Source organism: Haliotis rufescens, unplaced genomic scaffold, assembly GCF_023055435.1.
Source record: "Haliotis rufescens isolate VD_foot unplaced genomic scaffold, xgHalRufe1.0.p SCAF_12, whole genome shotgun sequence".
Taxonomy (NCBI): domain Eukaryota; kingdom Metazoa; phylum Mollusca; class Gastropoda; order Lepetellida; family Haliotidae; genus Haliotis; species Haliotis rufescens.
Window position 1 is genome coordinate 30,728,715 of NW_025963802.1, and position 18,105 is coordinate 30,746,819.

Consider the following 18,105-nt stretch of genomic DNA (forward strand, 5'->3'; position numbering starts at 1 on the left):
AGACACCCTGTATCTTATCTCTTGTTACAGCACTGAGCCTGTAGCGTGGTCATCACGTAAGACACCCTGTATCTTATCTCCTACTACAGAACTGAGCATGTAGTGTGGTCGTGAGGTTCAACGCGTACTGTGTTGTGAGGCATTGCCCAGATGAAATAGAAGGATGCTGTGCTACAGGGTATGGTTGCATACATGTTGTTGTTGTATGACCGAAGTATGTTATTCACCAATTGTTATTTCATGTAAGCTGGGAAACATGTGGCATTATAAGCCAAATGAGGTCAAATCGTGTTACATGGCAGCAGAACCGGATACATGGAGCATGTGGCATCTTGACAGGGGAAAGTGGGACAGGAGGAGCTGGGGAGGGGGAACACTTGAGGGAGGGAAAGTGGCAAAGGAGGGGGGTTGCTGGGTGAAACTAGCAGGGGTTAGGAAGGGGGTGAGGCTAGCAGGGGTGGGGGTGAGGCTAGCAGGGGTGGGGTGAGGCTAGCAGGGGTGAGGGTGGGGCAAGCAGGGGTGGGGGTGTGGTGAGCAGGAGTTGGGGTGAGGCTAGCAGAGACGGGGGGGGGGGGGGGGGGTGAGCAGGGGTGGGGGTGAGGCTAGCAGGAGCTGGTGGGTTGAGGCTAGCAGGGGTAGGGGTGAGGCGAGCAGGGGTGGGGTGAGGCTAGCAGGGGTGAGGGTGGGGCAAGCAGGGGTGGGGGTGTGGTGAGCAGGAGTTGGGGTGAGGCTAGCAGAGACGGGGGGGGTGGGTGAGCAGGGGTGGGGGTGAGGCTAGCAGGAGCTGGTGGGTTGAGGCTAGCAGGGGTGGGGGTGAGGCGAGCAGGTGTGGGGGAGTGGTGAGCAGGAGTGGGGGTGAGGCTAGCAGAGATTGGGGTGAGGCTAGCAGGAGCTGGTGGGTAAGTGACAATGACTGAAGAGTCAGGGAGGAGAGCTGGAAAGAAAGTTGTGAGTGTGAGTCTTGGAGAAATTGGGCAGAGGGAAGAGAGTTCTGTGAAGGTTGGGCAAAAGTAGGCCAAGAGGCTAGGATCTGGAGTAGAGATCTGGGAGAACCACGAAGAAAATTAGAAGTGGTGTGTGGTGGACTGAGGGTTGAGAGCTGGAGGAAAGATGTTTCATGGAGGCTGGAACTGGAAAGGTCTTGAGAGTTGAGTTATGAGGTTGGCAGGGAACTTTGAGAATTATTATCTGAGGAGGATGGGGGAGTACTGGAATACTGTCCCTAGCAGTGTAAACCCAAATTCCCTCCGTAGTTTCTACCCCTTGTTACTGTAACTACACACCAACCCGTGAACCTGCGGGCTAGAATATGTCTTCAGCAACCAATGTTTGCCCTTAAAGCTTGTTGTAAGAGGCGAATAACTGGATTGGGTGGTCAGACCTGCTGACTTCATTGATGCATGTCATTGTATCCCAATTGCGTAGATTGATGCTCACAATGTCAATCACTGGATTATTTGGTCCAGACTTGATTATTTTCAGAGCACCATCATATAGCTGGAATATTGTGGTGTTTAACAACAATCAACACCAATCAACATCTGTAACTGCACACCAGTTGTCCAAGAAGGTCAAAGAGTCTGATTTGTTACTTACTAGCTTTACAATACTCCAGGGACAAGACAGAATATTCCATTTGTTTTTGCTCACACATAGCTTGAAATATGATTTGGAGCATTTCGCTGTGAATTTTGAAATAAGGTCAGCCATTTACACAGATGTCATGGCTTCAGCTACAACTTGGTAACATAGATTTCTTTCCTATTTAACCTGATGGTACTGTAAGAACAAACACATGTAAAAGCATTGCACATCTTTTCTCTGTGTAATCTGTGAACTCAGCGGTAATATCCAGAGCCTATGATGTCACTAGGTGCATAACTGTTTATTATCATTTCAAAAATCTTATGTAGAATCAGGGAACCAAAGCTAAGCCTTTGAAATATGAGCTCGGGGCTTGTTGATTATAGAACGTTTAACTGTAAACAACAGCGCCTTTCAATCTAAATGGAGGAAACTATGCATGAGGGTTTATTAAAAGTGTATTAGTGAAATTTAAGAATTTGAAAATGTTCTTGTCGCTTATAAGCAATGTTGTTTTAAGATAACTTTTTAAAGTGAGCAGGTATTTATTTCATTTCTCTTAATGTATCTATTGAGCGTTGACAGTCCCTCCCAAAGAGGAATAATTTACAAGCACTTACAAAATTATTTCAGATGGGTGTGTTCTGGGAATATTAGAAAAGATTTTGAATGAATTCAATAAATGTAACATGATAATATGAGAAGTTGGTTCAGGTCCTGAGAGTTACAGTCCACACCCATCAGAAGGCTCATAGGATGGTCTGTTTCACTTAGCGATCTGGACAGGCATCATTTTATCATGTTTACATTTGCATGAGTCTAGGGATGGTGAGGCAATTCACATCGGTTTAATGTAGCTATAATTTGGTGGGAAGAGTGATGTACAGTAACAACTCTGTACCGGTCTGATACACACCTTCATTTAGACTTTTATAGAATCAGGGATAATTGATGTTGGTAATTTTTCATGTTTTTTATTATAATATGAAATAAAAATGTGTTCATCCTGGGTTGTTTGGCTGAATCGAATTGTCCCTGTAAACCAAACATATTTATAATACTTTGGCCAAAAGCATTTTATTTACATAAATGAGACTTAAAAAATTCTTGTACCCTTTGATACCACTGTTTTAAAAAGAACTGTAACCACAGAAATGTTTTGCAGTCATTGCCTGAAGACCATGGTTTTACATTCTTAGCCTTATCCTTGAGAAGCATCAATGATTTGTGTTCATTTGCACTACTCTTAGTATATGTTAATACAGTAAACTATGCTAATAACGAACTCAAAGGGACCACAAATTTTAGTTTGTTATAACCATAGTTCGTAAAAAAACATATATACAGCATATATACAGCAGATGGCTGGGACCAAAAACACAGTTCATTATATCTGCTAATTCACTATAAGCGTATTCTTCATAAACGTTGTTTACTGTATACATAGTTATGAACTCACTTCAGTGTTGAGGAGGAAACTCTAACCCTGTAACCTCTGTTTGTAGGATTGGATGGTCAAGACCTGTGACTTGTCTGATTGCATGTCATTGTGCCCTGATGGCTTGGTATGTTCATGCTTTCAGTCACTGGTTTGACTGATCAAGATTTGTTAATGTACAGGGTGCTGTGGCATCGCTGAAATATAGCTGCAGCAGCAACAACACGCATGCTTGCACTCACATACTTGCACACACACACACACTTTCCAAAATATGTTATAGAGTCATCTGCGGAAGAAGACAGGAGAGGTTATGTCCCTTTCACCATTGTTCACCACAGCTACACAAAAGGTCCATTGCCAGGTGGAGATTAGCCTTGCTCCAAGGCTATACTGAAAGAAAAGTCCAGGAATATGTAGTAATTCTATCGTCCTAATAGGCAAATCTAGATATGTGGACAGTCTCTTATAGAGACAACTTGTTCTTATTATTTACATTATCTAGAAATTATGATTTAAACTAAGAATTATTGCCTTTGAGTTTAGTGCAAGTCTAGGTGGAGATATATATCTGTGTACATCATAGTGTTTGATGGACAAAGTATGAATTCAGTCGTTGTTAAAAATAGGACATTCCAAAATGTTGATGAGAGTTGCACTGAAAAAGAAAGTTTATAAAAAAATTACAACTTTTAGCAAAGAATAATGTTTCAGTGCACTGTTTTGGGCAATAGTGCAAAGTTACAAAATTAAAAGAGAATGAATAATATTGTTATGTGACATTTGATTTAATTAAAGAGGTAACATTGGGTCTTCAGCATATACCGTGTGTGTATTTTAACCCAAGACTCCTTGAAACTTAACTTCTAACATTACAGTTACGACATGGACCCGAAGACTTTCATGCCTGATTACGAATACTATATATATATGTATATGTAAAAAAATTGAAAAAGTGTTTTTGCTAGAACCCATTCTTTCCCGCTGCCTGTGGTTGAGAACAGAATGGCATGGGCTGGGTTTCCTCTACTTCCTAGATATCCCGGTCTCCTTCCTGGGTCGTCAGGACAAATCTATGTCAGCTGATGTGTTTTATAAATAGCCATGACTCACTCCAAACAGTTGACTCACGTGTGTCATGATGTAGCAGGCTTCCATTGATCAGTGTGATAACTACATTTACTTTATAGGGAAATATCAATTGGCTTAAAAAGGAGAGTTATGGGACTTGGCACAGATGTCTTTGAATCAGAGCTGTGTAGTATTTATTCGTTATCTTTGCCAAAGATGGAAAGTGGGATCCTATCCTGAAGCAGGTGTTAGTGTTTATACCATTAGTGTGACACCAAACAAATCTTGTGTGTGTCTGCGTATGTGTGTGAGAGAGAGAGAGAGAGAGAGAGAAAGAGAGAGAGAAGGAAGGGGTGAGGGAGAGAGAGAGAAGGAAAGAGGGAGAGGAGAGAGAGAGAAGGAAAGAGGAGAGAGAGAAGGAAAGAGAGGAGAGGGAGAGAGAAGGAAAGAGAGAGAGGAGAGAGAGAAGGGGAGAGAGAGAGAAGGGGAGAGAGAGAGAAGGAAAGAGGAAGAGAGAGAAGGAAAGAGGGAGAGAGGTTTCTTATTGACCAGCAAGTTATGTTTGTGTGAACATATAATGAAATAATTCTAAATGTGACATTAAACCCATTTCCCCTCACCTAGGTTTTCAAAGATATCCAACTCTAGACTTACTGAGAACAGAATGATTCTGTGCTGCCAGTATTTCTTTCATTCACATGTTGAAAAATAAGCTGAGAATGCTCCAGGCTCCAAATAAAATATCAGTGGGGTTTGTTGCGGTGTTATTTGGACCCAGGGTCCCCTTCAGTCTTTACTTTTAAACATTAGGGTAATGGATCCCTAGACTTTCATGCTGTTGAATACGGTTATATTAAAAAACTGAAAAAATTATTTCGCAAAAAAAACAAGTCTTTCCAGTGCCTGTGGTTGAGTACAGAATGACACTTGCTGGGTTTCTTCTATTGCCTTGTCTGTTTCTTCGGCCACTGGTCAGTAGCCTGAGTCTAGTCAAATTTCTTTTGGTCTAGAAAGCTTTGTTAATAAAAGTCCATTGATTAACACTAAACTCTACTGAAAATGATGTCAGAAGCCTGGTTTGGGCTAGTAGACTCCAAAGACTGCTTCCTTGATTGTCCCTGGTCCCCCTCCTGGCCCCCTCAATGACTTTCCGTGTATTACTCAGTGTATCAGCAAATATTTCCTGGTGCTTTATAATAAGAGGTCATTGTTTTCATTGAGCATAACCTTGATTTACTTCCGTAGGGGCCACAAATACCAGAAAAATGACGATGCAGCATTATAGTAATATTCGCTGACTCACTCACTCTCCCTGGGGCTAGCTGCTTGTCTAGTGACATATAGAACGGGGCTGACCAATTAATGGACAGATCTTGTGAAAAAGATCCAACTGTCTCTCTTTCCTGAGTTTTGCCTGAAGAGCACTTAATGGACAGATCTTGTGAAACAGCTCCAACTGTCTCTTCTTCCCGAGTTTTGCCTGAGGAGCACAGGCGTTGTTGATAAGAGGCTTGGGCTTCTCTTTGTTAATCACATGGTTAACCACGTAGTTTGTTCTGAATAGTGTCAGTGGTTAAGATAAGAACATAATTAAGATTGTAAAAACATGTTGTGTGTAAGCTGTGAAGAATTGTCTGGCATCAAAAAAAGAAGACATTCCACAATTTTGAAGTTTTGAGTTCATGGCGCCATGCATGGATCTGTAAACCCAGTAATAATTGACAGTTTGTCATGGCAATGTATGGTCCCTTATCTATGCACTGATATTTATCAATGAATCGCTTCACTCCTTCAAGAAACTGCTGCTGAAATATATAGAGAGTTGAATGGATCGCTTCTGCCAGGGGACACTGTTGGAACTGGGTACAGAAGGGATGTGTGCCATTGCCCTCTAACTAGGGTGCAGCTGGCCTTATCATGGGGAGATGTGGGCAATGTAAATGTCCCTGATCCTCCTGCTGCTTATCTCCACCTTAGCGTCTCTTACAGTAATGAATGTCAGTTATGAAGAGATGGGGAGATGAATCAGAGCTGCAATGTTTGGGAGATTTGGGTAAAAAGGGCTCAGTTTAAGAAAAAGTGTTTCTTGATCAGATGATAGTGCTTATGGTGTGTTGATGGAAGTAATGTCTGATGGTGGACTGATTTCAAGGGTGGAGTATGTGAGGACAAGACAAGACAAACATTCATTTTGAGACATTCAGTGAATTAATGAGGCACCATGGGGTCATCTGTGTTTGAACCAAGCAATTCATGAACATGTATACTATGAATTTTCCATCTTTCTCCGTAAGCTCTATTTATTTAACCTTACTTTTATCATTACACAAAGAAGGAGTCTGTTCGTGTCTTAACGCCAACTATTTGTGTTTGTCTAGAAAAAAAAATGTAACAAGTATCTAGCTGATTGGTTGTATATGTAACAAATTTAACAAGTTATGAACTCAGATTAACTTATGATCTTCTCGAGGCAAGGGAGTTAACTGACTTTAAAAGTTTAAAACTTGGCTGGAATTGCTGGGCTTGATCGTAGCGCCACCAGTGGCTAAAACAAGTTATGTCCCTTCTATGTCCCTCCTATTGACCAATCAGATTCCACCTCTCATATTAGTTGCTTTTGCTGCATATAAAATGGCGTTTCCCAGTGAAGACGATCTGATCGATAATCAAGATCTATATTGTCATAAAATGGGTCTTACCGCGCGGAGTTCATAAAAATGTGAGCACCTGGATTAAAAACACGACAAGATTTGGAAAAAATTTACGCTAAGTTGTCAGAACACATGTTAAGCAAAGCCTGCAATGGACCAAAATCTGCACAGCAGTTTACGAACCGAATGTCGATTTCGTTAAGTGATTTTTGGTTGGACTATGCATAGATTCGTCAGTCCAGCTAAAATATAACTCCATACTTCCAGCCTAGTTCGGCAAGGGTGGAAACTGAACTTTTATAGTCCATTAACTCCCTTGCCTCAGGATGATGATTACACCTAAGCAGGGTGTACAGGATTTTATAAGCTGAAAGCCCAGTCACCTGTGAAATCCCTAACACCCTGATCCATGTAACCTGTAACTCATAACCTGTAAGCTGTTGGCTGGGATGCTTGATGGCCAGGTACCTATTAATATCCAGGTAGAATAGGTATTCAGCAACCCATGTTTGCCGAAAAAGGCGACAATGCTTGTCATAAGAGGCGACGAACGGTATCGGGTGGTCAGGCTCGCTGACTTGGTTGATGCATGTCATCATATCCCAAATGCATGGATCGATGCTCATGATATCAATCACTGGATTGTCTGGCCTAGATTTGATTATTTACAGACCGTCATCATATAGCTGGAATATTGCTGATGTGGGGTTAAACAACAAACAAACAGGATGTTTTGCTAGGAAAGGTAACGATTTCCTGAAAACGTCATGTAGGCCTTATAGAAATATGCTGGAGGGAACAAATTAGGGAACACATTGCAGTATTGCAGAAAACAACTGTTTGTAACTGTGATCAATGCAGAGGTGTTTATTCTTACTTTTAGAATGCAATAAATCTGTTTTAATGTTTCTAAATAAATACATATGAATTATTATAAATCTGTGTTGAAATAACAAGGCCTTCAGATAGCAGTTTCAGAGATTGACAAAGGTCATGCTAATCTTCAAAATAATATATACTGAAATGTTTGGAAGGTAAACAGTACTGTTTTTGCTAGTATTTTAGTACTTGCATAAGCAAATACACATAAGGCTGTGAAAATAAGTGTTTCAGCCAAGTGACTGTTTAGAAATGATTATATCAGTGATGGTGCTGCCCTCAGGAGGGGTGTGCATGTTTTTCTGGTTATCTGGCGGACCAGGTTTGCTGGCCGCTGGAGGAGTGGCCTCTTTGATAACATCCCACAAAAGCCAGATCACATGTCTTGGGAGAACATTGTTCATGTACAGTTTGCAAGTCTATCACACTAGACTTTGTCCTAGTATGCTCGAGCAATATAAGGTCATCAGTTCTTCAAATTGTCTGGGTCTTTGGCTGCTGAAAAGGCCTGATGTTCTGATGACTATGGGTCCCCAGGCCTTGTATTAAAGATGCCTGACCAATCATTATCATAAGTCATGTATTATTCAAATCAATCTGCCACTGGGGGATTTCTGGAAAGAATAGATCCCCAGTATCAGATGGATGTTGTCAGAACCGACTAATGAGGATAGCCCATAGGCAGGTTACAATGTGTGACCTTGCTTATTGTGAGCCATGACCCTGATGACATGGGTTATTGTTCATGCTGTCAACCACTGGTTTGCAACACTCTTATTTAAAGGCCAACATTGAATGTTGGATTATTGCTGACAGATTAAACAAACATCCACTCATCCACATCATCGTGAGTCTGAAGCTAGTTATCTTTTTCCAAAGGGGGCGGTCGGGTAGCGTAGTGGTTAAGGCGTTAGGTCATCACACCGAAGACCTGGGTTCGATACCCGACATGGGTACAATGTGTGAAGCCCATTTCTGGTGTTCCCCGCTGCGATATTGCTGGGATATTGCTAAAAGCGGCGTAAAACCATACTCACTCACTCACTCTTTTTCTAAAAATATGAAGATCCTAACACATTTTCTTGTTGACCTGAAACGTGCACGATGTAATGACATCAAACTTATTGCTACAAAGAGCATTTGTGTGGGGAATTCATTAGCTCTGGATCCCTCCTGTTAGAACTAGATTCATATGGTATTGTTTCATTATGAAGTTATAGGTTTTGTAATACAGATTGTTTACATTAAACAATTGAACAGTATCATAGCAACTAAGCCTCAGTGCCAGTGAGTGTGAACTTCGGGCTGTATCTATCTGGAAACCAAATATTTGTTTGGAATTTATTTAAGAGCTAACCGAAAACTCTGTGGTAAAGTGATATAATTGATGTTTTCCTGTAATGCCTTGAGCAACGAGCACATTAAGCACCAAGTCCATAATGCATGACACCGTCCATACAATCTGACCGCTGCTGCTAAATGCTGAATTCATTATTCATGGTGGCCATGAACTTGAATCAATAGCACCAGTCCTCTGATTCCATGTGCCTTTGCTCCACATGCCTGGGTATCAAACGGGAAAATTAGGACCTCTCTTATCACGGTTATAGGTGGCCATCAGTCTCATCAATGCTCAATTTGACGCCAGTAGCGGCTTACTTGTTGAATCCGATCAATTTGTCTTTGAGAGTGAATATGTGAATTTATTCACGGTTTGAGTGACTCATCGAAAATCTCTCATTTCATCATCAGATGACTGGTTATGTATAGGGAAGTGTTGGGAGTCAATGCAAAGGATCTTGGACTTCAAGCTGTAAGGAATAGGATTGAGGCAGGTGTTCTCATACTGTGTGGATAATTGTTGTGTGAGCAGATGACAACGCACTGGCGACATGTTTTAAAGTGCCTGGTTGTGAAATTGGGTGAAAAACTCATATTGATCCAGCAGTTCTGGTATAGGATAGGTGAACAATTTTTTTACATGTAACATAGATGCCAAAGATCACGCCAGCAGACGTGAAGCAGACGACACTTCCATCTGCAGTCATGATGTGCAGGAAACAAGACCATTGATTCATTATTCATAGTTTGCACTTCGCAGGAGGAAGAGGACAGTCCCAGCGCTGGAATTTCGAGGAATGGTAAATGTGTCGCTGTCTAACGAGTATATCTGGAGGCAGTAGACACATAGGGTGGAATTTTCTATGACTGCAGGCAAACCAGGGTTGGAATTGAAGACAGATTTGACCAGGAGGTCCAAATGAGTGCAGGCTAATTGGTCAGAGTGTGGTGTGTATCTACAGCCTCTCATCAGACAATTCAGCTGACATACACCAACCTCGCCTAACATGTGCAGTCCACTTGTTAGGATACTGGCCGGATCAGTTTGAAATGTCATGTCTGTGTTGTTGTCTGTCCACAAACAGAGGACATTGTGAGTATCAACACTCCGCCCCTTCGCCATGTACTGGTCACTCGAAACACCCGTCTGCTCATCACGATAATAATTATCGGACAGCCTTGTGAACAGTGGTGAAAACACCACAGGGGAGGATTGAAAGGGAAATATCGGAACTGCTGCTTATGTGTGATTGCTTTTGTTAAGGAGGTACACTGGAGGTGATTTTCATTCAGTTGGCTGAATGTGGTTTTCATTCATTAGGGCTGAATGGCTGATGGTGAGGAAACAGTTCCGTATGTCAGTCAGTATATTGATTCAATGATCAACACAAAGTGGAGACCTGCATCCCATAGTAGCTTGTCTAATCGCTGGCATATGCAGTCTGTTATGCAAAACATCCTGCTTTAATTTTATCGAATTTTTATGTACAGTGTTGCATTGTGATGGCACAGTGATGTTTTAGACAATTTCACAGTGAATTAACCACAATTCACTTTCTAAGGAGACAACCAGAAATGTAAATCACGAATCAAATTGGAAATATCTATTAAAAGAATCAGACAGTTCTAGACATTCCAGCCAATTGTAGCAAGACAGCCCATCTGTGTTCATAAACAGTGTAGACTTAGGCCAGTCCTAGAGGAGATGTATTAACTGCATTTACAAGGAAATATCTATTCTGTGGTTTCCGCCATGTGAATATTGATGGCTCATTGATTAGGTTTGACTTCGATATTTGTGTTAGGACTTCTCTGGCAGTTTGGCTGATGTCCCTCATTGAATAGTAGGCATTAGGATGAATGTGAGAGACAGTGAAACGTTTCTCAAAATTGGCAAGGAATGGTGATTATTTCAACCTTTTTCGTCATCACATCTGGAAAGTGTATGAAAACATTCAAAGTGAGCTTTTTGAAACATATTCCATACACAGATCATTTCTGTTAATGTTGTTCAGCTCATGTGTCAGATAATCTGCTTTTGATGCCAATGGATTTTTAATGAACAAAACTCTCATGTTTGTATGAGTTTGTATACAAAGGGATCAAACTATTGTCTGCTAAATATCCATCGATTTATATTTATGCTCTTTTGACAGTGTCTGTTTGCTCATATGAGACTGTGAATCCTGAATAATCTTCAATGCAAACAAAATATCAAGCAGCAACATTTTTTCCAACACTGCCATTTCCCTCCCATCCTATCAGCTTCCTGGTCATCATAAACCTACGAGTGTTAAATCCGGACTCATAATTCCTCCTGGATACAATCGGCAAGTGGCAACTATTTTCAAGCGGTGATATTCAAAGGAACAGCCTAAAAATATTTCCACTGTCCAATATAATCTCTAGGAGGCATTTTATGACCGGACAAAAAAAATCCCAAGTGTGGGAATTATTAATCATTGAATTAGGACACCTATAAAAAGAGCTTGGTTGGACAACAGTTCATTGTTCGTCCACTGTGGAGGAGATTCTTGAGGAACTAGTTATCAACTGACAAATTTGTGATTGCTGTGAATTTTCTATGGTGATCATTATCACAGGATAATCTGTGTATGGTGTCTGTTCTCAACAAAAATAGTGATTGCTGCAGTTAACATACACTGCTAATTATCACAGGACAATCACAGATGAGTTGTTAATGGAGTAACTTTACACCTGTGATTGCTGCACTTAAAGGATCAAGGATCAGTGCTGTAAGAATTGTTATAAGAGTTGACACTGAACCATTTAGCATAAGGAAGGAAGGTCTGAGAGGAAGTGTGTAGTACAGTCAATATTTATCTGTGTTTGTGCTGACGTACGACACACAAGCTCCCCTCCTCCCAACTGTAGCATCTTGTTACATAATCTACCACAACTGGTCTGCAGCCCTAAGATAGGTCGGATAACAAGCTTCATGTGCCTATTAGACTTTTGATTTAGCCTAGACACACTACAGCTGGCTGCAGCTTACAGCCACCTCAGAAAGTGCACAGTCAACAGAGACAACTTTACTTAATGTTATTCCTCCACGTGTGACTCGGCTAATATTGTCATGTTTGGGAGGTGATTACGACAGCGTGCGCGAAGATTTGAATTAGGCTGGCATATTGTTACAAAGGATTACGTTGTACATGCATGAAGGACGAGAGGTAGAGCTTGAAAACTTTTTATGATTTTACAAAATCGCCTCCGACTTGTATTCCAGTCCTCGTCATCTTGTAACAGGACTGTTATCTCAGGGTGATAGTGAAAACACAGCTTGATTGTAGGAGTCGGAAATCTGTATTCATGACTTCATGTTCACATTAACATTATCAAGTGGTATTTCCCTCTTCCTGTCAAACTCATGGCTATCGCAGTGATATATGATATATTTGTGTGTCCAGAGTTCACTGTGTCCCTCCAGACAGGAGAAGCAGAAGCTTTTGACTTGATGTTTTAAAATGTTCGATGGATATTGCACTTCTGTGTGAGTTACACCCACAGTAGTGTTGAAGGAGGACTTGCTTGAAGCAATGCATGTTCTATAGCAATTGAACTTCGTAATCATTGAGTAATTGTAGGGGTTTATGTTTCCTGCTTTGTGTGAATCTCATGAGGAGACTGCTAAAACATTTTTAAGGTCTTATTGATACCTGTTCAGAGCGATCAATACTTGAACATTTACAAACTGAGATTAAGTTTTGGTTGCTGAAACTGGGCTAAGTACGACTGTGCCATCACTGCTTGAGAGTATAAGCATGATGTATGGTGAGATTTAGGACTGAAAGTGACTCAAGGGACTCTGTGGTGTACATTCCTGAGGTTTTGTACATACACAATCCTCTTTGTGTGTTTTAAACAGACACAAAAGGATATCAGTAAACCTGTACATCGCGCTGACCAGATATACACAGCACCAAGAGGAGGCTGTACCACCGTGGTCACTTGTGGTCATCTGAGGACTAGCTCACCTATACAGACATCTGTGGTATGTGTGGACAGAAGTGGACAATGCTAGTTATTGCATTGAAAAGCACTGTAGTCGCCTATTGTCATCTTGATTAGATCACCTACACAGATAGCAATATACAAGATTGGTCATTTGCATCAACAAGCATTATGGTCTGTTGTGATTTTATGAGAGATTGAAGATTTGTTGATTGATACTCTGCCTGAATTTTTGAAGTTTCAATCTTTGATGCAAAATACGTTTCTCAACACCCAGGATTGAGCTATTTCATCGGCTAAACTGACTTTTGTACGGTGTAGACCTGGAACTTTATATAGCCTGACTGCATTAATCGTGACAATGTGTGAGTCAATGGATACTTGGAGTGGAGTGGTGCTGAGAAAGAAGAAGCTACCTCCACGACCAGAGTCCATGTGCTGTGGCAGTCTTAAGGTGAGTAGTATACGCATTACCAGGGTTCGACACACCTGCTGTTGGCCCCACACTAGTGAGAATACAGAAGGACTAGTTGTTTCTTCCAGTTAACAACTGGTCTGGTAATGAGCTGTGGACAAGTTGGATTTAGTACCATTCAGTGTCCACTTGTACAAAGCGATCTTAGTGCTATGTTGGTCGTAACACTGATACTCTTACATAGACTTCTGATACTCGTAGTGCTAAGATCGCATTGTGAGTGGGTCCAGATGTATTACCCACAGGGGGATGGAAGGTGTGATACTAATACTGTACATCACACATGTATCGGTGCCTCATTTTCTGTGTTTTGATTGGAGAACCATGACCTCACTGAGGTGACCCATGAAAGGTTATGATGTATCGTCTTCCCAGTCATATAATAATTACAAGACTTTTCAAGATTTACACTTTATTAAATTGAACAAGCTTGTCACACACTTTCGCAATGCAAAACATCGTTATTTTTTATAATTAGATCAGTACAGACCTTATTGAATGAAGTAATATCCTTTTGCTTATGATACAGATAGTGGTGTCTTCACCATGGTATATGCTGATGCAACCACTTGATTTAATGAAAACATTCGGTGTTGCAAAGTGAAGATATATGGCGTTTAATACTATTTGCACAATATCCAGGCCAGTTTCATCTTCAAAGCATAGATTGTGGCACTGTTTCCCAAAGTCTTTGAATGAACATAATGACATGAAAAGAAATTCTGGATACAAAAACTTCAAAACTCCTCTGCTTCAGACTCATTTAATAAAAAGTATCTAATGATGCACTAAATTGTGTAGTATTCTCTGTACATCTCATGGTGCCAATCAGATTATTGCACTGTGTGCAGCGTAACATAAACTTACATTGAGCATATTTCATATACATGTGTGAGTGAGTATGGTTTTACGCTGCTTTCAGCAATATTGCAGCAGGGGACACCAGAAATGAACTTCGCACATTGGGTCTATGTGGTGAATCGACCCAGGGTCTTAAGCGTGATGAGTGAACGCTTTAACCACTAGGCTACCCCACCGCCCCTCATAACATGACATAGAGATGGAGTACGAAATGTTTAGATCCGATCTCATGACAGTGACTACTGGAGTGGATTAATAGAATTTTAATTGGATTACTAAACAGAAAATGTTATATTCAAGTGAGTTGATGCTGCTGATTGTAGCTATACCACCTTTGCCTGTTCATCGTCCCATCGGGGCCTGGCCAACCAGAGATAGATCGCATGAGCAACAATCCACACCATTGGGGCACTACAGTTTGCAATAAGCCATGGGGGCAGTCGGGTAGCCTAGTGTTTAAAGCGTTCGCTCGTCACGCCGAAGACCCGGGTTCAAATCCCGACATGGGTGCAATGTGTGAAGCCCATTTCTGGTGCCCCCCGCCGTGATATTGCTGGAATATTGCTAGAAGCGGTGTAAAACCATACTCACTCACTCACCCACTCAATAAGCCATGTCACCCATTTTGACCACCCAGTTGTCTCTTTGATCAGCTCTTACAAGAAACATTTGGTGCTTGCGACCTATTCAGCCCCTCAATCCCCATAGGGAGGATATTCAAGATATCATTGTCTGGTATAAGCATGGAGATCAAGTACATAGATGAGCATGCGTCGGTGTGACCTTTACGTGATATTACTTAGATACATGAAACCTACAGACTGACACTTGAAAACATTTTGCTGCGATTGTCCTTTTCTTCTCAGCCCAGGGTATCTGTAGGCTGGTCACTATCGATCTGGAGGAGTATGAGATTTGTTACGTGAAATTGCATTGCTGCTGGCATAGAGTAGATCATATGACTGAAGAGTGCAGGTCTGACTGATATGGAACAAAGGCCCTTTGGCCATATACCAGAGATATTAATCTTCTTTGCAGAAATATATCTACCATGTCTAGTCTGGGTCCATTGGTTTAATCATACAATCATGATTGCATCCTCTGAAGAACTAATGAGCAGTAGCTTGATTAAACTAACTTAAACTCCTAAGTGCAAGTTTAGAATTATGAATTTTCTGGCAGCCTAAACGCCATATTCTACTACCGTCTGGCATGCATAAGAAAATATACCAGATTTATGGTAACCACAAGCGGCTCTCAAAATCTTACATCCATTGACTTTTATGCACTGAACATTGAAGTTTTTCCGAAATATTATAAATGGCTTTTTCACTTTCAGGTAGGAGTGACATAAAAAATTATTATGGAAACTGTGTTGTTTTATACATATATACATTGTACATTGTACATGATAGTGCCATGTATACTCATTGCATTGTTGTACATGGTCGTGCCATTGTACAAATATTCTTGATCGATGCATAAACAGGGATCATACTAAATACAAACATATGTTGTTAGTATTGAAAAAGATGTTGAAAAAAGCAGAGTTTCACTCAAATGCAACTTTATCAATTATATTTATTTCACTTTTTTTTAAATTAAGGCTAGATTTCCCCCAAATATACTACTTTTGATTCATACTGCTTGTAGAAACTGATTGTTCGTGTTTATTTCCTTCGCCAGGTCATTGTGTGGTGTGAGATGCATTGACTCATCATTCTGTACGTGTTGAGAGAAACGTTTCCTGTTGAAGTTGATAACCTTCATTAATGGGATGCAATAGGCTGATATATTCTGGATGTTGAACAGGGCACCAACCATAATATTTACTTTGAAATTACTTAACTGTTAACACAGTGAGAGATGTTCAGGCAACGGATTAATTTTATCTAAAGTTCAAGGCAGATAACCTACTTCACTGATTTTTCAGAGATGTCATTTAAAGGTAGAATAGGTCCCCAGCAACCAATGCTTGTCTCCCTGTTGGATTCCAGGGTAGAATAGGTCCCCAGCACCCAATGCTTGTCTCCCTGTTGGATTCCAGGGTAGAATAGGTCCCCAGCAACCAATGCTTGTCTCCCTGTTGGATTCCAGGGTAGAAAAGGTCTCCAGCAACCAAATGCTTGTCTCCCTGTTGGATTCCAGGTTAGAATAGGTCCCCAGCACCCAATGCTTGTCTCCCTGTTGGATTCCAGGGTAGAATAGGTCTCCAGCAACCAATGCTTGTCTCCCTGTTGGATTCCAGGGTAGAATAGGTCCCCGGCAACCAAATGCTTGTCTCCCTGTTGGATTCCAGGGTAGAATAGGTCCCCAGCAACCAATGCTTGTCTCCCTGTTGGATTCCAGGGTAGAATAGGTCCCCAGCACCCAAATGCTTGTCTCCCTGTTGGATTCCAGGGTAGAATAGGTCCCCAGCAACCAAATGCTTATCTCCCTGTTGGATTCCAGGATAGAATAGGTCCCCAGCAACCAAATGCTTGTCTCCCTGTTGGATTCCAGGGTAGAATAGGTCCCCAGCAACCAAATGCTTGTCTCCCTGTTGGATTCCAGGGTAGAACAGGTCCCAAGCAACCAATGCTTGTCTCCCTGTTGGATTCCAGGGTAGAATAGGTCCCCAGCAACCAATGCTTGTCTCCCTGTTGGATTCCAGGGTAGAATAGGTCCCCAGCACCCAAATGCTTGTCTCCCTGTTGGATTCCAGGGTAGAATAGGTCCCCAGCAACCAATGCTTGTCTCCCTGTTGGGATTCCGGGTAGATATCAGTACCTTATGTGTGGGAGCTAGCCGGATTATTGCTGACTGCACTGCAAAACATGATTCCCCCGACTTGTTATTAAAGGGGAGCACAGATGAACCAGCCGTCTAGTCACTGTGCAGAGTAAGTCCCTTGGGCCTGCTAGAATCCCCTGGTCATGGGTTTCAATTGCACATTTGCTCTGATTACCATTCTTGGTTTTTCTGTTCCTACCCAACAGTTTCAAGAAAATGCGATAAACATCCAAGTCATGCATCATTTTGAGCTTTCATCCCACAGTAAGCTGACACACAGCAATCTAAAATATCATTCTTTTCAACAGTGTTCAAAGGGGTAACCCCAATTCACTGATGTAGTCATTGATTTGAAGATGAGGTTGCCAATAAAAATCCAAATATGGTTTTGAGAAGCCCAGACTGAAGCATTAATCTTGTCTGAAAAACAAATAGATAACAAAACGAATAACCTATTAGGATGTCAATCATGTGGTTTTCATGTGGGCTCACTGCTGATTCCGTGTCCATGGATTCAGCTTGTGTAAGCCCTTCCTTGTCAGCCCTACTGTGATACAACCAGCAGTCAAACCAAACCAAATTAAATTACTTGTCCTAGATTGAATAAGGTCTCCCTACAAGTTCCTTCTTTTATAGACAGAAGCCATACGTAAGTCATTTCAGGTCGAAAAGTCGATAAAGCGGTGCAGTGACCGATCCGTCTAATATTTCTGTGAGAGTAGATAGGCACCATTTAGTTACTCCTGGCTCAGACACGTCAATTGATTTTTGCAAGTCATGACCACAGCCTGTCAGTAACTGCTGGTAATTGCATTAACGACAAAATTATTGTAGCTACAGAATTCGTGTTGACATTTGAGCCGCAAGCAGTGTATCAACATGTGGAAGGATGACTTTCCTGGGATTTTTGTCTGCTTTTTGGGTGTTACAAGGAAATGTGGTTTTGTTGATAGTGTTAAACAAATTCTGTGCTAGATATGTTATTGATTTCTTACATCAGAAATCAAATTTGCTGTGCTAGGATATTACTTTGATTGTAGTTTCATGATTGTAAGCAA

At 41.2% G+C, this 18,105-nt stretch overlaps 1 protein-coding gene across 4 annotated transcripts in view; it reads left to right on the plus strand.

Moving 5' to 3' along the window:
• Positions 1-18,105, plus strand: part of LOC124117093 (rhotekin-2-like) — a 105,320-nt gene that overhangs the window by 22,204 nt on the left and 65,011 nt on the right. Inside the window, exon 1 of one of the 4 annotated variants that reach the window (XM_046478839.2) lies at positions 9,478-13,393. The exons of the other annotated variants lie outside the window; for them this stretch is intronic. Coding sequence (XP_046334795.1) covers positions 13,301-13,393 — 93 coding nt within the window. The 5' untranslated portion in view covers positions 9,478-13,300. Of the gene's footprint in view, positions 1-9,477; positions 13,394-18,105 lie in introns of those variants that run through there. 4 annotated transcript variants of the gene reach the window in all.